This window comes from Blastomyces dermatitidis (assembly GCF_000003525.1).
Source record: "Blastomyces dermatitidis ER-3 genomic scaffold supercont1.1, whole genome shotgun sequence".
Taxonomy (NCBI): domain Eukaryota; kingdom Fungi; phylum Ascomycota; class Eurotiomycetes; order Onygenales; family Ajellomycetaceae; genus Blastomyces; species Blastomyces dermatitidis.
The window spans coordinates 6,023,120-6,037,808 of NW_025544774.1; the positions used below are offsets into that span (position 1 = coordinate 6,023,120).

Sequence of the window (14,689 nt, forward strand, 5' to 3'; positions counted from 1 at the left end):
TAAATTGGTGGAAAGGTACATGCAAAGCGCCCCCTTCGTTTGTTTTTCAGCTGGCCACTCTCTATCTACATTAATCCAAGTCCTGACAGGCTCACACTCCACTAGTTGAATCGTCAAAATCTAGTTAGTACCTTTCAAAGCCGGCCCTTTCTCCTTTTTCCGAAAGCCCGCCTGTTTTAGTCTGCACGTGTGTCACTTTCGTGGCAGCGGGATGTCTCTTGCTATTCTACCAGTCGAGATCGTCCTTGAAATCGCGAGTCATCTAAAGTCAGAATGTGACATCAACTCATTTGCGCAGACAGGCTGCCATCTCTACATGATTCTAAATCCGTATCTCCTCAAATATCACATAACCCAGAACGGGGGTTGGAGCAGCTTTGCTATGGGCCGCTCAGATAGGAGATGGAAGCACTAGCTAGACTGTTGCTTAGCTACAATGATGCAGAGAATCGCAGAGTAGACCCTAATTGCGCCGATGCTATGTACCGGCTGAGCCCCCTAACCATCGCAGCAATAAAGGGACATACCAATATCGTCAAACTTCTGCATGGAACTCTAGGAACTCTATTTGTTGACGTAACTAATATAGGACGCACGCCTCTCTCATTTGCAGTCGAGAATGGGCATGTGGAAATAGTAAAGCTTCTGATAGACAACGATGAATTATTCTCTGTGCAAGACTGGGTGCGATGGAGACCCTTGCTATTATGAGCTACGACTCCTAGACCCATTTTTGGCGATGGCGGTGAACTGTATTGGAAAGAACATGGTCAAACCAAAATGACAAGTCGAGCCGATTGAGGGCTCACAATGACCATCAGCGGCCGGGGTTTCGCCCAAGACACTGGTCCTATTACAGCCGCCTACTGCCACCAGATTTACCACCCTTACAATGGATGCCGATGCCTGCGTATGAAGCAATTGTGGATCTGTTACTTAAGGGTAGGGGTGCACTTGAAGCCACCGACCGGGATGGCAGGACCGCTCTCTGTTTGGCCGCAGAATGTGGCTACGAAGAGGGAGTAGAGATTCTCCTTAAGAAAGGGGCTGCGTTGCAACCTCCAGACCGATCTCCATTATTGTTCGCCCTGGCAAACGAACATACCTCAATTGTACGCATACTGCTAGAGGGAGATACAGCTCAGACATTACACGCGGTCTCAGATGGACGAATGACACCGCTAAATTTAGCGGCATCGCGAGGAAATGAAGAAATGGTGAAGCTCTTCCTTCAGAAGACAGTTCATCAGGAGCATGCCTGTTTCAGCTCTAGTTGGCGGCCGCTTATAGAGGCGTCAAGAGAGGGCCATACCGGGGTGGTCGAGTTCTTAGTCGAGTTCTTGCTAGCCGAGCAAGCCCGAAGATGGCCAGGATATTCTAGTCTTTGGCAGCCGCTTTTCTGGGCTGCCTACGGCGGATATGTCACATGGTGGGATTGTTACTCTCAGCCGGGCGAGCACCTGATGTGGGCCAGTTCGTTGTTAATGGCGGGAGTACGGATCGCTTTTTGCTTTTTGACGGCTCGACACCGTTGTCAGCTGCTGCAATGCATGGCCACACGCTTGTCGCGGAACTGCTGCTTGAAACAGGGAAATGCGACGTGAATGCCCGAGACCAGCATGGGTGGGCACCGCTGACATGGGCTTCAAGGAGTAGCGATGAAGAGATGGTATACCCATTGCTGGAAAATGGAGCTGATAGTGAATACATCGATGCTCCAAGTCCCCCTCCTGTCTTTCGCTACGGTGATATTCCCCTGGGACATGTTGCATCTCTGCTGTCAAGCGTGGATGGGGATGAGGCCCCTTTACTGTTACCCAGTGTCTTTTACTTAGAAACTTGCCATAAAATATACCTGATGACATACTTACTAGAACTTTATCGAAGGGACCTTCCTTTTCTGAAAGATTTCAGATGGGGAAAGAAAGGTATATAGATGATTATCAACCCTGAGACAGTAGCTGGAGGCGAATTAGCCCTAATTAACTAGGCCTAGAACCTTTCAAACCAAGCGCATTGGCTTGGCAAAAGCTTAGATTCTTCCGCTGTGATGTCCGGGATATGGCTCAATTTGAATTCACGAATGGGGTAAATAAATATGAACGCATAGTAAGTTAACTACTGCATAGGCGAAAGATGAGGATAGAAATTTATTCAGTTAAATAAACCAAAGCTCAGATAAACATTCCTACAATGCCCATCCTCAGGAGCTAGCTAGATATACAATATCTCTATCTGGCGTTGCCCCCTTTCTCTTGTATGCATCTAAACAGCAGCATTCAATCCCTACAGGCTTCTTGGAACAATGAAGAGCTTGCAGCCAGGGGCTCCCTGGAGGGGAGAATGAGCACTTACCAACCTATCTGTTAGTCGATTCTGCAAGAGGATAGATGTCACAAAAAAAAAAAAAACTCCCTTGATTAAAACATCTCTAACATACTTGATAGATAGCCTCAGAAAATAAATGGGAGGGCTATCGCGAATATACCAATATGTTACATACACCCAATACTACTGGTAAGGTAAATAAACAACATGTGGGACTATTTGTAGAAAGAGGGTCAAAATGCAGGTACTTATGCAGGAGATGTCTACACAAGGAGTGAGAGGTTGGCCTAAAACGCTTTCTTGCAGTTAGCGCTATTCCGTCCAGGCTTGTGGTCGTCTAGTGAAGCAGTCATGTTCATTTGACTTGCTGGTTATGACTTTGGATAGGAACCACGGTGAGGTTTGCGACGCCATCTCCCACCCTTGAAAATAGTCGGCTATCACCTGACTTATCGGCCGGCTGTCACTTCATTTAGGAAGTCAGTATCGCGCTTGAAATAGGCGATATATTTTATAGTTCTCCAGTTTGATGGTTGGTCAAATGATTGACGGGCAGGCGCGGGATGGTTTGCTAGTTGCTGGTGTCTCCGTAATACCTATATCCCTGACAACTGCTTCTGGTATAGTGAGGTAGCTCCATCCGTAAAGTATGGTGGTGGTCGAGGTCGCAATTTGGGTTGTAATCATCCATTTGCCCAAACGTCTCCGCGTTGTTTGCTAGACACTAATGGGTTGTCTAACCCGCCATAGAAAGCTGGACCTCGACAGTGGAGAAAGGGAGGTAAGTTTCTATCTTTACGCAGTGTCTTTCGAAATGGACCTGTAGTCAAGATAGTTTGGAACCCGGCCTTGTTCCCATCTTCCTACTAGAATCGTGCTTTGCAGACAGAGGCGAAAAGGAGATGCTCCAATAAAAATTATGAGTTGCGAGTGGCCGATTTCTCAGCGTTACTTTCCAATTGCAAAACTCCTCCCATGCACGTATAGTATAGAAGGGACAGAAAAATTTCATACAACCAATGTTGCCATAGCTCATTCCAGACAGATCCCACCCAATAATGGACTAGATCCAAGGGTCGTTTGTGGGTTGGACCTTTCTGAGGATTGTTCGGAAGTAGGTTCTTCTTCGCCTGCGATAAATTGTTTAGCATGGCTCAGCAGCCAAGACGCTTCTGAGTACAATTTCTGTTCAAGGCACAGCTGTGCCGCGTCCAATGATAATCGTAACAAGTGTTTCCGCATGGTTGGTTGGATTCGTATGCCGCGGCTCGCGGGCCTGTGCTTCATATAAGTTAAAGCTGGGTTAACATCCGGATTGGTCGGGTGGTACAAGGGTAAACACGCTCCCCAGAAGTACCTGCTACTGGATAACTGATCAGAGAGCATACGGAATTCATCGAACAGAGCGACAGGAATCTCCTGGACTTCGGGGCTTCTGCAATGGGTTGAAATCCACGAAGCCAATTCAGATCCTGTGGTACGCAATGAGGCACGGAAGGGATCGTGCTTCGAACCAATGAACTTGTCGCCAGGAGGTAATATTCTGCAAAGGCGGATATAGTACCTCAAAGAGGATTGAATCCCTTCACCATACTTTATCTCAGCGGTAACGAATTCACGTAACATGTTCATCAGGCAAAGACGCTGCGTGGGCAGGAGAGAGTTTGTAAGCCCGCCACTAGAAGGGCCGTTAGATACCATCTTCACCCACTCGATAACTGTGTTTTGAAGTCGGTCAACAACCATGTATGGCATGACTACACCCATAGTGGGCCGGCTACCGAAAAAGAGCATTCTTGACTCGATGTCTGTGGCAGAATACCATGCAACGATTCTCGAGCCCACACTAGAAGGCCCGATGGCATTGGGCGGCTTCGAAGACGGAGATGGGAGCCCATGCGCCCGCAGACAACAGTGTAGGGCATTATGATCAGCTCGTCCGGATGCTATCAGTTCGTCTAGCAGTCCAAGAGGATCCTCCGCTAATTTCTTCCTCACATTGGGTGCACCTTGAGCGTTACTGTCATTTCGATCTCTCCGGGGCAATGGCTTAGCTGGGACTATTCGGAAAAGAGGGTGGTCGAGGATGGAACTCAAGTGTTCGTCGGTATCCTTGCTTGAGGTACTCGGTCCGTTGGGATTCTTCGGGAGACGATTGGGTGTCGATGACTGTGCTGATCGGCCTATCGGTTTAGCTGGCTCGTGGCCATTGAGAAAGGATGAAAGACGGCGAGATTCTCGCGTAGAACGGCCGAACCGGGGACATTGTTTTGAGAGTGACCTCAAACAATGCGCTCTAGTAGCTTCCATTCCCCCTCAATGCGCTCCCCCCAGCCGGTGGTAATTGAGCAGTAGTAGAGAGTTACCAGTTCTCCCATTCACCACGGACGGATGGTTGGCCGTATTCCCTCCTCTCTAGCGTGCTGTCGTAGCAACAATAGGCGAGGGGGCAAACCCAGATCGGTCACCCAGAGGAAGATTGGTGGTCAACCAAGGAGTGAGGCCAAAGTTAGCTAGTAACAAGTCGACGGACGAATGCAACCGAGAGCGCACGCGAAAAGGGCCAATTTCCTTAAGTTGGGAGGTAGCCCTGGCTGTGGCTGTTGAAAGAATGCCTCTAGATAGGTATATATACAATAGTTAATGGTCGTTGCAGTTGGAGTTGAAGTTGTTCCTGTGCCTGGAGTAGTAGCAGGAGTGAGGGAGGTGGTGGTGCTGGCGGTAGTCGCCCGACGTAGCGCCGGCTCGCGTAAAATATTCCCAATCGGGACAGAACTGGGCGAATGAGCCGCAGAAGCCAAGAAAGAAAGAAAGAAAGAAAGAAACGCGACACATCCTTTGCCTCCCAACCATCCATTTTGTGCCATCAAGACCTGCCCCCGACTCCTCCATCATACCACCTCTCTGCTGTCTCTCCTGGGCTTGATCTCTTCAAAGAGACCGTGCCTTGTCCTCTTGGTGTTTTCTTTTGCCTTTTTTGCCTCCCATCTTGGCCTCGTCGCCAGCTTGCCCTTCTCCCTTCTTGAGCTCGTCAATCTACTCGCTCTTCTACTCTACCCTCTCCTGGCACACTTGCCTTCTTCCTCCTTGCTTTTTTCCTGGCTTTCTCCTTATTATAATCTCTCACAGTCATGTCTGAAGTTCAATTCAGGCCATCCGGCTCGCGTGGTCGGGGGTCAGCTCGTGGTGGCAGAGGCGGTTACAGCTCGAGAGGCGGACGACCCAGCAAGTCCACCAAAGCAGACTCGGAAAATATGCCTGAACCATCTTATGAAGATGAAGGAGAAATTGGCCAACTGAAGAGAAAGCATGCCAACAACCTTTCTACCATAAAAGAGCTTTTTGCGGACTGGACCGATGAGGATCTTGTTTTTGCCCTAGAAGATGCTGATGGGGATCTCGAGATTGCGATTGAGCGCATCACTGAGGGTTCGTTTGTTCTATTCCATGATATACTGCAGCAAGCTACCACATTGACTCTTTACCTATACTAATACTGACCAATATTCTTCGTTTAGGTAATGTTTCGCAGTGGGGTGAGGTCAAAAAGAAACACACCGATCGATCCCGCGCCAAGGCGAAAGACCCTCTCTCGCAGGCAGACTCTACAACATCACCACCAAACCGTGGAGGCCGTGGCCGTGGAGGTTTTGACATTCGCGGACGTGCTCGAGGTGACCGTGGCCGCGGAGGGCGTGGTGGTAGAGCCGGCGCACACGTAAATGGGACTCGTACTGAAAAGCCTGCGATACCAGTAACAGAAGAGCTGGAACCTGCTGCTGTGCCTACTGAGGCATGGGGAAAACCGGAAGAGCCTGCAGCTGCAGACACTGTGGCTTCCAAAGAACCAGGTATTACCGCTGTCGCGAACGAGCCCCAAGAACAAGCTCCACAAAAGAGTAGCCTGATCCCGGAAGGTTCGAAGAAAGGCTGGGCAAGTTTGTTTTCTCAACCAGCTCCACTACCACCCCAGAAAAAAGCTCCTCCTCCGGCGGCCGCGCCGAAACCTGAAGAACCATCCAACATCAAGAAACCGTCCGAGCAACCTTCAGAAGTACCAGAAGTCGCCCCTCAAGCAACAGCTCCCCCAGCTGCGGAGCCGGTAGCCGCGCCTCCCGTACAACCAGCACATGTTCCAGTGATTCCAAAGGATGAGTTGACTCAGACAAACCTTGAACGAGTTCCGGATGTATCGCACCCACAGGCTAGCACGACGCCAGCGAGCACAGTAGCAACAAGCACCCCCGATCAAACCAGCAGTTCCGGTGTCAGTGCATCGCAAACCAGACCAATCTCAGGCTATGCTGCTACTGCATACAAAGCTACAGCTGGGCCTGGACGTGCGGCAACCTTGCAGCGCCGTGTTATGGAACAGCAGGAGGCAGTCGTTATGCCTGGAAACCATGCCGTTGATCGTGCTGCTGTCCAGTTCGGCAGCATGGGGTTGAACGGGCCAGTCGAGGATCTCGACATTGATGAAGAGAGAGAACAACCAGAGACTCGTCCTCAACCTCCGCAACACTCACCCGTTGCTCCCCGCGCATCCCTCCCCCCTTCCACTCAAGCTCAGGCGCCAGCTCAGCCCCCAACAGACGCTATTGCCCTTCCGCGCCCTGCTCCTGGCCTCCCTCCTGCCCCTTCAGCGACTGCTGCAGATGCTTCATTTAACGACTTTGGGCGATATACCGAAGCACAGAAGCCGTTCGACCCTTTCAGCCAACAAGCTGATCAGTCGCAGCAACAAACGCAAGAACCCTTCTCCAACCAAACTCCCATCCCATCTCAACCCACCGTCACCACGGCTGCAGATTATTCCGCAATTTATGGAGGGGATCAAACACGGAACCCTTACTATTATGGCTCGTACGGCCAGTCTCAGGACGGCGTTGCGACACAGCAAAGGGCTGGAAGCGGATTTAATGTCAGCGGTGCAGATGTACAGCCTCAGGCCGCTGCCACTCAACCACCAAGCCGCTTCACCCACGTGGAAGCTCCCAGCAGTGGTCAAAATACACCTAACCCCACGCTGCCTGGCCAAACTGCTCAGCCGACTCAACACGTCCCTCAGGGGCAGGGTGCCCACGGCGCCTACAACTACGGCTATCCCTATTACTCTAACCCCCATTATGCGAATACATACATGAATCAAATGAACCAACATCAGTATGGAAGAAATCGCCCTATGTACGATGACGCAAGAAGATACGAAGAACACTACCTTCACAACAACCAATTTAGTTATGGTAACCAGTATGCTGCTGCACCCTACGGTGGCAAGGGTGGAATGTACGCGCAACCTCAACATGGATTCTCTTATGATCATGCCTCTACGCCTGCTACAGCTGCTACATTTAATCAAGGTGTTCCTGGACGTGAAGCCGGATATGGCCGTGCTGGCTCCGCCCAGCCCTCAGAGGCCCAAAGCTCGGGCCACACGGCCTTTGGCGGCATCCCAGACGTTTTTGGCCGGACACAATCTGGATTTGTCCAAAGCCAACCCATTGCTCAGCAGCAGCCAGTGAGCGCAGAGGAATCGGCAAAGGGATTCGAAGCGCCCAAGGCCGGCGGACCAAGCCCTTCTTTGGCTCAAGCGAACCGTCCTGGCTCCGCAACCAACAGTGGTCCAGGTCAACCCCAGGCTGGTCAGACTGGCCTACCTCCTGCGCAGGGTCAACCAAACCAGCAGGGATTCGGAGCGTATCCTCTTAACCCACAATACGGTGGACTAGGAAGCCTTGGAGCGCATCACCAGGCTGGAGCCAATGCAACCCATCACCAAGCCAGCGGATATGGCAACTACGGAGCAGGGTTTAGCGGCAACTACTACGGGAATACCGGTCGCGGTGGAGGATGGGGCGGCAACTATGGCCATTAAGGCGCAAAACATACTAAATGAGCTAGGAAACGCTTGGCTGGGTGAAGCACGCCCCTGGGATGCAGTGGTTCGTGAGGGTTCTCTCAGCCCTCCATGTGTGCTCTCTTTCATGCATGGGAGCTTACTCTTTCGTTTTGTCCCGTAATGACGTCTCCTTCCAGTATCTTGATTTTGTTATTGATTTATTGATTTATTGATTGTTTAGCACCAGGGTATATTATTTTTGCGAATGACCATTGTCTCCCAAAAAAATCGTTCTGATACGTCCTCTTTAAGCTTTTATATTTTTTTTATTGGCTGTTCCTCTCCTATCATATTCATTTTTCAATTTTCAATTTTTTTTTGTTCCCTTTTTTCTTTTTGTTTGTTCCTCATTTTCATGTCATATCTCCGTCCTCCAAATCCAAACAAACACAACAAACCTTTCTTGTACCAATTATATTAGTTCTTCGTCTTCGGGAGACTGGACTGGCTTTTTTTTGTTATTTTCAAAAGCTACAGCTTCAGTTGATTAAATGGAATGACATGACAGGCATGCAGACAAAAAACAGAAAGTTTCTATTTCTCTCGATTCTCCCTTAGGCTTTCTTTTTCCTTTTTTCTCTTTCACCTTCTTTTCACCTTCTGTTGGAAACATGAAAGTGAAAAAGAATTTGGAATTTGGGTTTGATACTTCTTTCCTCTCAAATGTTCGCTTCCTTGGCACTGGCCATTTGGTGTTTTATCCCACTGGGAGCTTGCTATGTGACGGCAAAAAGAAGCGATTTGAGTTGCGACGAGTCAACCAGATATACCTGTGCCTCAATTAAATTAGAAGTTAGCAGGAGCCTACGTCTCCCTGCGTCTTGCAAGGCGTCCCTCTCTTGAATTCTTCCAACACATATGTAATAATAAGCTTTGGTGAACTGCTGCAATGAATGTATGAATGTCCTACATGCAAAGTATGCAGGTGCAGCGCGTATCTAGCAGCTATATATAGTAGCACAGAGCCGCCGCCCGGACTGCAGATCAATTTCCGAAAAGAGCTAGCAAAACGTTCCTGCTGGATTTTTAACTACACCTCGCTTAAAATCCACCGCCATGGGCAACGTCATTATACGACTAGCAGTGCGACAACGGCAAACAAACTAATGGAAAGGTGACTCGTTGGCGTGTATAGGGCTGATGAGCTGTCGTAATACTTGACTGACCAGGAGCAATCTCAAGATCTCAGATCTCATTTGCTTAGCTAACACTATTTCATTTAGATTCGGTGTCCAACGGGGTGGGGTCTACATGGAAGTCCAGGTAGATAGATCTTTACCGTTTGCGCTCCTCTCCCTAGGAAGAAGGGCCCTCTTTCTCCCTCACCGGTCCCTTGTTCCCACGTTACAATGTCACGATACCATACCTGCTGCCAACACGCTCCATAAACCAGACAAGAGAGGCGTGCGAAGTTAGGTACGGAAGCAATTCCTGAAGTTTTCTGGCCCCTGCTCAGAGTTAAGGTTTCCAACCAAGAAAGGGGCTAAATAAATATCGTTGCCTGGCGGCGGCCGCCAGGGAATTTCTTTTTGCGCTGGCTCCTTTTCCCCAAGAAGAATAACAAGCGAGTCAGTCTTTGCATGGCTTACCTTACATGCAGAGTTATTACAAGCAAGTGACCACGCGTTAAACGAGGTTACAATAACGTACCTCATACGAGCTGGGTACCAAAAAAGGCAGAAATATGGGAAAGAACGTGATGAATAAGCACCAACAGCGCTTGCAGCAGGGGGTCAGCAGCAGGAGCAGCGAATACAAGCATGCACTTACGAATACTATCCCTCGGACGGTCTCCACTGCTCTTCTATCGCCCGCGGAGTATTAGAGAGAAAATAACATTTTTGTGTTGATACCCGGCAAGTTTCGAATTGCTTCGTTCTTCTTTCGATTATTATGGACTTGACGAAGCAAAGCCCTGGTTCCCTTCTGCTATTGTCTAAATTTAGCATTTGCAACAAGAATGCATTACACGTCCCCAAAGGAAGACTTATCCCAAAAGGAAATATGGATTTCAAGCTATCTGTTGCGAGAGAGAAAAGCTGAGAGGTCTATATGATTTATTTAAGTCTCCATTGATGCCCTGATTTCTCAAGCTACTTGACTGCACAAAAGGATCAATTATTCAATTAATTCCGCATTTCTCTCTTTCTTTTATTCATTTTTAATAGAATCAGGGTCAGGCTTATTCTCTTCTTGCCCTTTCTTTTGCTCTGCTCTCCTTTCTTATCCTAGTTCTCCCCCAGGCCCGCCTGCGATGAAGCAAGCAAACATGAGCCGCTGCGATTTTGACAGAAACTCGGATAATGTTGGCTGGTTATACTGCCCCTCCATTGAGGCTGCTATCCTGTTTACCTCGCTGTTCGCCGTGACCTCGCTCGCTCATATGTTTCAATGGTTTACATTCCGAAAGGTACGCCGCACACCGTACCTCATTTTTTTCTTTGGCCGCCCTTGCACACCTTGTAGGGAAAACACAACAGATAAATATAGACTAAGATTACATTTCCCGCTTTTTACCTAGAGATTTTCTTGGGTGATAGTAATGGCTGCCCTATGGGAAACCGGCGGTTTCGCATTCCGCATAGAGTCCGCGAAGAGGATAGAGGGGTTATGGCACTTCATCCCACAACAACTATTGATCATTCTCGCACCCGTCTGGCTTAATGCCTTTGTCTTTATGGTTATGGGGCGGATGATCTATTTCTTCATCCCGGAGAAGAAGATCTTTGGCATCACTGCGCAGCGGATTACACTCGTGTTTGTGCTGCTGGATGTGTTTTCCATGCTTGTGCAAGCGTCATCTTCCAGCTTGATGTCATCCGATGATCCGAAAATGGTCAAAATTGGCATCAATGTCTGTATGTGATACCTTTTTTCCATCTCCTTTCTCTTCTTTATTGGAAACAAAATTACGCGCCATTTCACATTTACCAGCCCCTCTACCCCTTCTGCAATCAATCAAACACCCTAGTAACCCATCATGCAAACATGTACAGACATGGGCGGCATCGGCCTCCAAGAGCTCTTCATCATCACATTCTTCCTCCTCGCCGGCCGCTTCCAATACCTAATGAACCAAATGGAACGATACCAACCCAACCTCCTCCCCTGGCGCCGCCTGCTCTATAGCCTCTACGCCGGCCTTATCCTAATCACCATCCGCATTATCTACCGCCTAGTTGAGTACTCCAGCGGCGTGGAAAACGGCCTCGCCACCAGCGAAGTAGCCTTTTACTGCCTCGAAGCCGTGCCCATGATTTTCGGCTTCGTGCTGTTCAACGTCGTGCACCCGGGCATGGTGCTCGTGGGGCCTGAGAGCGAGTTCCCGAAGAAGGATAAGAAGAAGATGAAGGAGGAGAAGAAGCAGAGGAAGCAGGATAAGAAGGATAGTAAGAAGGCTGCCGCCGCCGCCGCCGCGAACCGGCCGAAGCGCTCGTGGAGAAAGCGCAGCCATGGTGTCGGTGATGTGGAGTCGGGAAGTGATTTGGAAACGGAGGGGTTGCGCATGCAGGATGGTTTAAGGGATTCTCATCAGGGAAGTGCTTCGACCGGCTCTCCGTATCACCCAGACAGCCATTATCAGCGACTATGAGGAGGAATTGTTTGACGGCTTTTCAGCTGATTTTTATTGTGATTTTATGCAATTAATGGGTGCAAAGCGTGGAGTTTACTTTGTGCTATTTATTCCCCCTGTCATGATTCTGTTGTGTTTGCTCCTTGTTTCTTCTTATCATTTTATGATTATCTTAATTTTGTTTTCACATCCTTTCTCCTCTCCCCTTGGGAATCATTCCTCACGCTCTATACATGCACACAGTCACTCCATTTCCATCCTGTCAATATATAAATATTAATATATACACATACTCTTTGTTTTGGCTATGGTATAGTTGATGGGTCTTTTTTTTTTATCCCCTCTCTCTCCTTCCCTAATTTAACATTTTCTTTCAGAGCTAAGGGGTCATTCTCTACAGATAATAAGTTTCCTCCCTGCCCCCACCTCCATCCATCACCGGTTTAAAGAAGTAATATAGTCGAAAATAAGAATATATATATATATGTATGTATGCATGTATGTATGTGTATGTGATCTATAATAAAACTTCTAGTTCTGTAAAACAACTTTCCCTAACCACTCCCAATCGTGTGGTATGCAAAATAAATATCTGAATCACCAGTCTCTTCGCTCTTCGGTCTGTCTAAAGCAGGGAGGGTGGTGGGGGGAGGGGAGGAGGGGGAATATATATGTATGAACGAGAAAGGGAACGGACATAAATTAAACCATATATAAATTAAAATGGAAAACCCTCCATGCAAACAAATGCAAATGGAAAAACGGGGCTCTGGAATCGGATGATTGGGAATAGCGGAGAGGTTAAAAAAAAAGAAAAGAAAAGAAAAGAAAATCGCCATCTGGAGGATTTCAACCATGCCAAGAAGATTATTTTATGTAGAAGAGTGAGAAAGGGAAATGAATTAAGGCGGCCGGATGTTGTTTTGGGTTCATTGGAATAGAGATCCAGAATTAAAAATGGAGGTATAGAAAAAGAAGAGAAGAGAAAAAGAAGGGGGGAAGGCAGGATAAGAGGAACGGCGCAAGCGAGAACTAAGAGAAAACCAAAAGGGGACCCAGATTAAACAATAATAATAATATGGCTCCCTTCGTTTTTCACTTCTCAATCACCTTCCTTCACCTCTACCTCCTCAACCCCCTCCGTAGCGGCATCATCCGCCACCAACCCCAGGCCCCGTCCCCCATCCTTATGGTACGGCGGGACCGCCCCCTTGGCCGCCTCAGGCACAAACCTCCACACACCACCCGTCTTATCACACTCGAGGCCGGCATTATTATTCCCCTTCGAATCCGCCCAGCCCAGCTTCTCTGCCAACTTGAGGAACTCCTCATCGTCCTCACTGGGCTCGATGCACTTGAAGAACCGTCTTTCCCACTCGCGGCCCTCTTCGCGCTCGAGCTTGCGCAGCTGGCGCTGGGCGACCTCGATCTTTGATTTCGCGACGGAGGTGGCGTCCATATCCCCCCGGGCAATGGCGGCGGCGACGTCCTTCCACGCCCGCCGTGATTCGTACAGGTCTTGTTCTTCCAGCGGGGCGAGGGTGAGTGGGGTAGTCTTTTCTGTCTTGGCGCAGTATTTGTCTATGATTTCTTGCTTTTTGCCCTTGACGGCTTTGATGACGAAGGTGTTGGACCATTGGCCTTCGGCTGTGTAAAGGGGTTTCTTCTCTCCATCGTTCTCGTGGTATACGATGGCGCTGAAGGAGTTCTTTTTGCCGCTCAACCAGCCTTTGCCGGAGTATTCGATCTTGGAGACGTAGCCGGTTGAGCTGACTATCTGAGTGTATCTGTTGAGCTCAACGAAGGGGGTTCCGTAGATTAGGGATTCGATGTGTAGTGAAGGGAGGGTTATGAGATATGTTTCTCGTTTTGGGGATGGGTTGTCTGCGGTGGGTTGCGGGGTAAGGGAGTATATGGCATGACCTATTTGCTTCACGTTTATAGTGCTCGAGAAGGAAGCTTTTTGGGCGTTGTATCCTTGGAGCTGAACGTCGGGGAAAGCAAAAAGAAGTCCCAGTGTTAGAAATGCTCTTATCTCAAGCTTATCAAGTGGTGTGATCATAGCTTACCTGCACACCATGCTTCTCATTCTCAATTTCATAACCCGTTACCGGCGGGTGATGGCTACAAGACGGAGTGAGTTTTCAAGCTGTCCAGAATACCTCCAAACTTGCTGGCACACCATAGATATAAAAAATAAACATCTACATAAATTACGAACCTTACTTGCTCGCTAACAAGCCGTGTCTCTCCCACATCGCCATCATCCTGCCAGCGGCCTAGAAAGAGCTCGCCCAAGAACGGGTTCAGCGGCTTCTTTTCGCTGCCCAACTTCTCGCTGCGGGTGCAATATTGCTGATGGAGGGTGCTAAGGAACCATTTTAACACCAGAAGTGCCCGCTTTTCGGGATCGGGTTCTTTGGCCGGGGCAATAAAGATCTTTGGATGTTCGGCCCAGTACGCGGAGTATTCGACGAGGGAGGTGGAGGAGAGGATGAAAGGGGGCGCGGTCAGGGAGGAGAGGTCGCCGTTAAAAGAAGCGATTGACTAGAACACACGGGTTTGGTAGATTGGAAAAGAGCTATTTCATCAAAGAGGTAGTTGGGGAATGAATAAAGATAAAATATATATATATATATATATATATATATTTTCTCACCTTTAAAAAGGAGGACCAGGACCCTCGACTGCTAGCGGGGACTCCAGACCCCTCATCTTTCGGGCTGGACATGGTTGGGGGAATAAGGATAGGCAGGCGAGGACAAAACCAAGATAGCCAAGCGAGGGTAAGATACAGAATACGACAAGAATAGTATGGCTAGTGAAGAGAGAGAGAGAGAGAGAGAGAGAGAGAGAGAATGTGTATATGTGTGTATATGTATATGTGT

At 48.7% G+C, this 14,689-nt stretch overlaps 5 protein-coding genes across 6 annotated transcripts; 3 read left to right on the top strand and 2 right to left on the bottom strand.

The window, feature by feature from the left end:
* Positions 1–402: 402 nt before the first annotated feature.
* On the top strand, positions 403–3,242 carry BDCG_00802 (ankyrin repeat protein; the record flags this gene model as incomplete). The annotated part of the gene is made up of 8 exons (XM_045416313.1): positions 403–684; positions 789–1,473; positions 1,539–1,820; positions 1,991–2,109; positions 2,293–2,365; positions 2,452–2,517; positions 3,079–3,109; positions 3,164–3,242. 8 exons carry the CDS (start codon positions 403–405, stop codon positions 3,240–3,242), a joined length of 1,617 nt encoding a protein of 538 aa, XP_045272073.1.
* BDCG_00803 lies at positions 2,040–6,150 on the bottom strand. Of its 2 annotated transcripts, XM_045416315.1 has the most exons (2): positions 5,887–6,150; positions 2,055–5,818 (listed from the first exon to the last, which is right to left on the bottom strand). In XM_045416315.1, exon 2 carries the CDS (start codon positions 4,636–4,638, stop codon positions 3,361–3,363), a length of 1,278 nt encoding a protein of 425 aa, XP_045279307.1. In that variant the 5' UTR covers positions 4,639–5,818; positions 5,887–6,150; the 3' UTR covers positions 2,055–3,360. The 2 variants fall into 2 exon arrangements, with proteins under 2 accessions (XP_045272074.1, XP_045279307.1); XM_045416314.1 differs by having other exon boundaries at positions 2,040–6,150.
* On the top strand, positions 5,102–9,279 carry BDCG_00804 (rnapii degradation factor def1). Its single transcript, XM_045416316.1, has 2 exons — positions 5,102–5,757; positions 5,847–9,279. The coding sequence occupies exons 1-2, from the start codon at positions 5,460–5,462 to the stop codon at positions 8,201–8,203; spliced, it is 2,655 nt and encodes an 884-aa protein (XP_045272075.1). The 5' UTR covers positions 5,102–5,459; the 3' UTR covers positions 8,204–9,279.
* On the top strand, positions 9,279–12,232 carry BDCG_00805 (RTA1 domain-containing protein). Its single transcript, XM_045416317.1, has 3 exons — positions 9,279–10,637; positions 10,749–11,085; positions 11,224–12,232. The coding sequence occupies exons 1-3, from the start codon at positions 10,482–10,484 to the stop codon at positions 11,817–11,819; spliced, it is 1,089 nt and encodes a 362-aa protein (XP_045272076.1). The 5' UTR covers positions 9,279–10,481; the 3' UTR covers positions 11,820–12,232.
* Positions 12,233–12,903: 671 nt separating this feature from the next.
* Positions 12,904–14,532, bottom strand: BDCG_00806 (oxysterol binding protein; the record flags this gene model as incomplete). The annotated part of the gene is made up of 4 exons (XM_045416318.1): positions 12,904–13,785; positions 13,871–13,925; positions 14,023–14,348; positions 14,461–14,532. The coding sequence occupies 4 exons, from the start codon at positions 14,530–14,532 to the stop codon at positions 12,904–12,906; spliced, it is 1,335 nt and encodes a 444-aa protein (XP_045272077.1).
* Between the last annotated feature and the right edge of the window lie 157 nt (positions 14,533–14,689).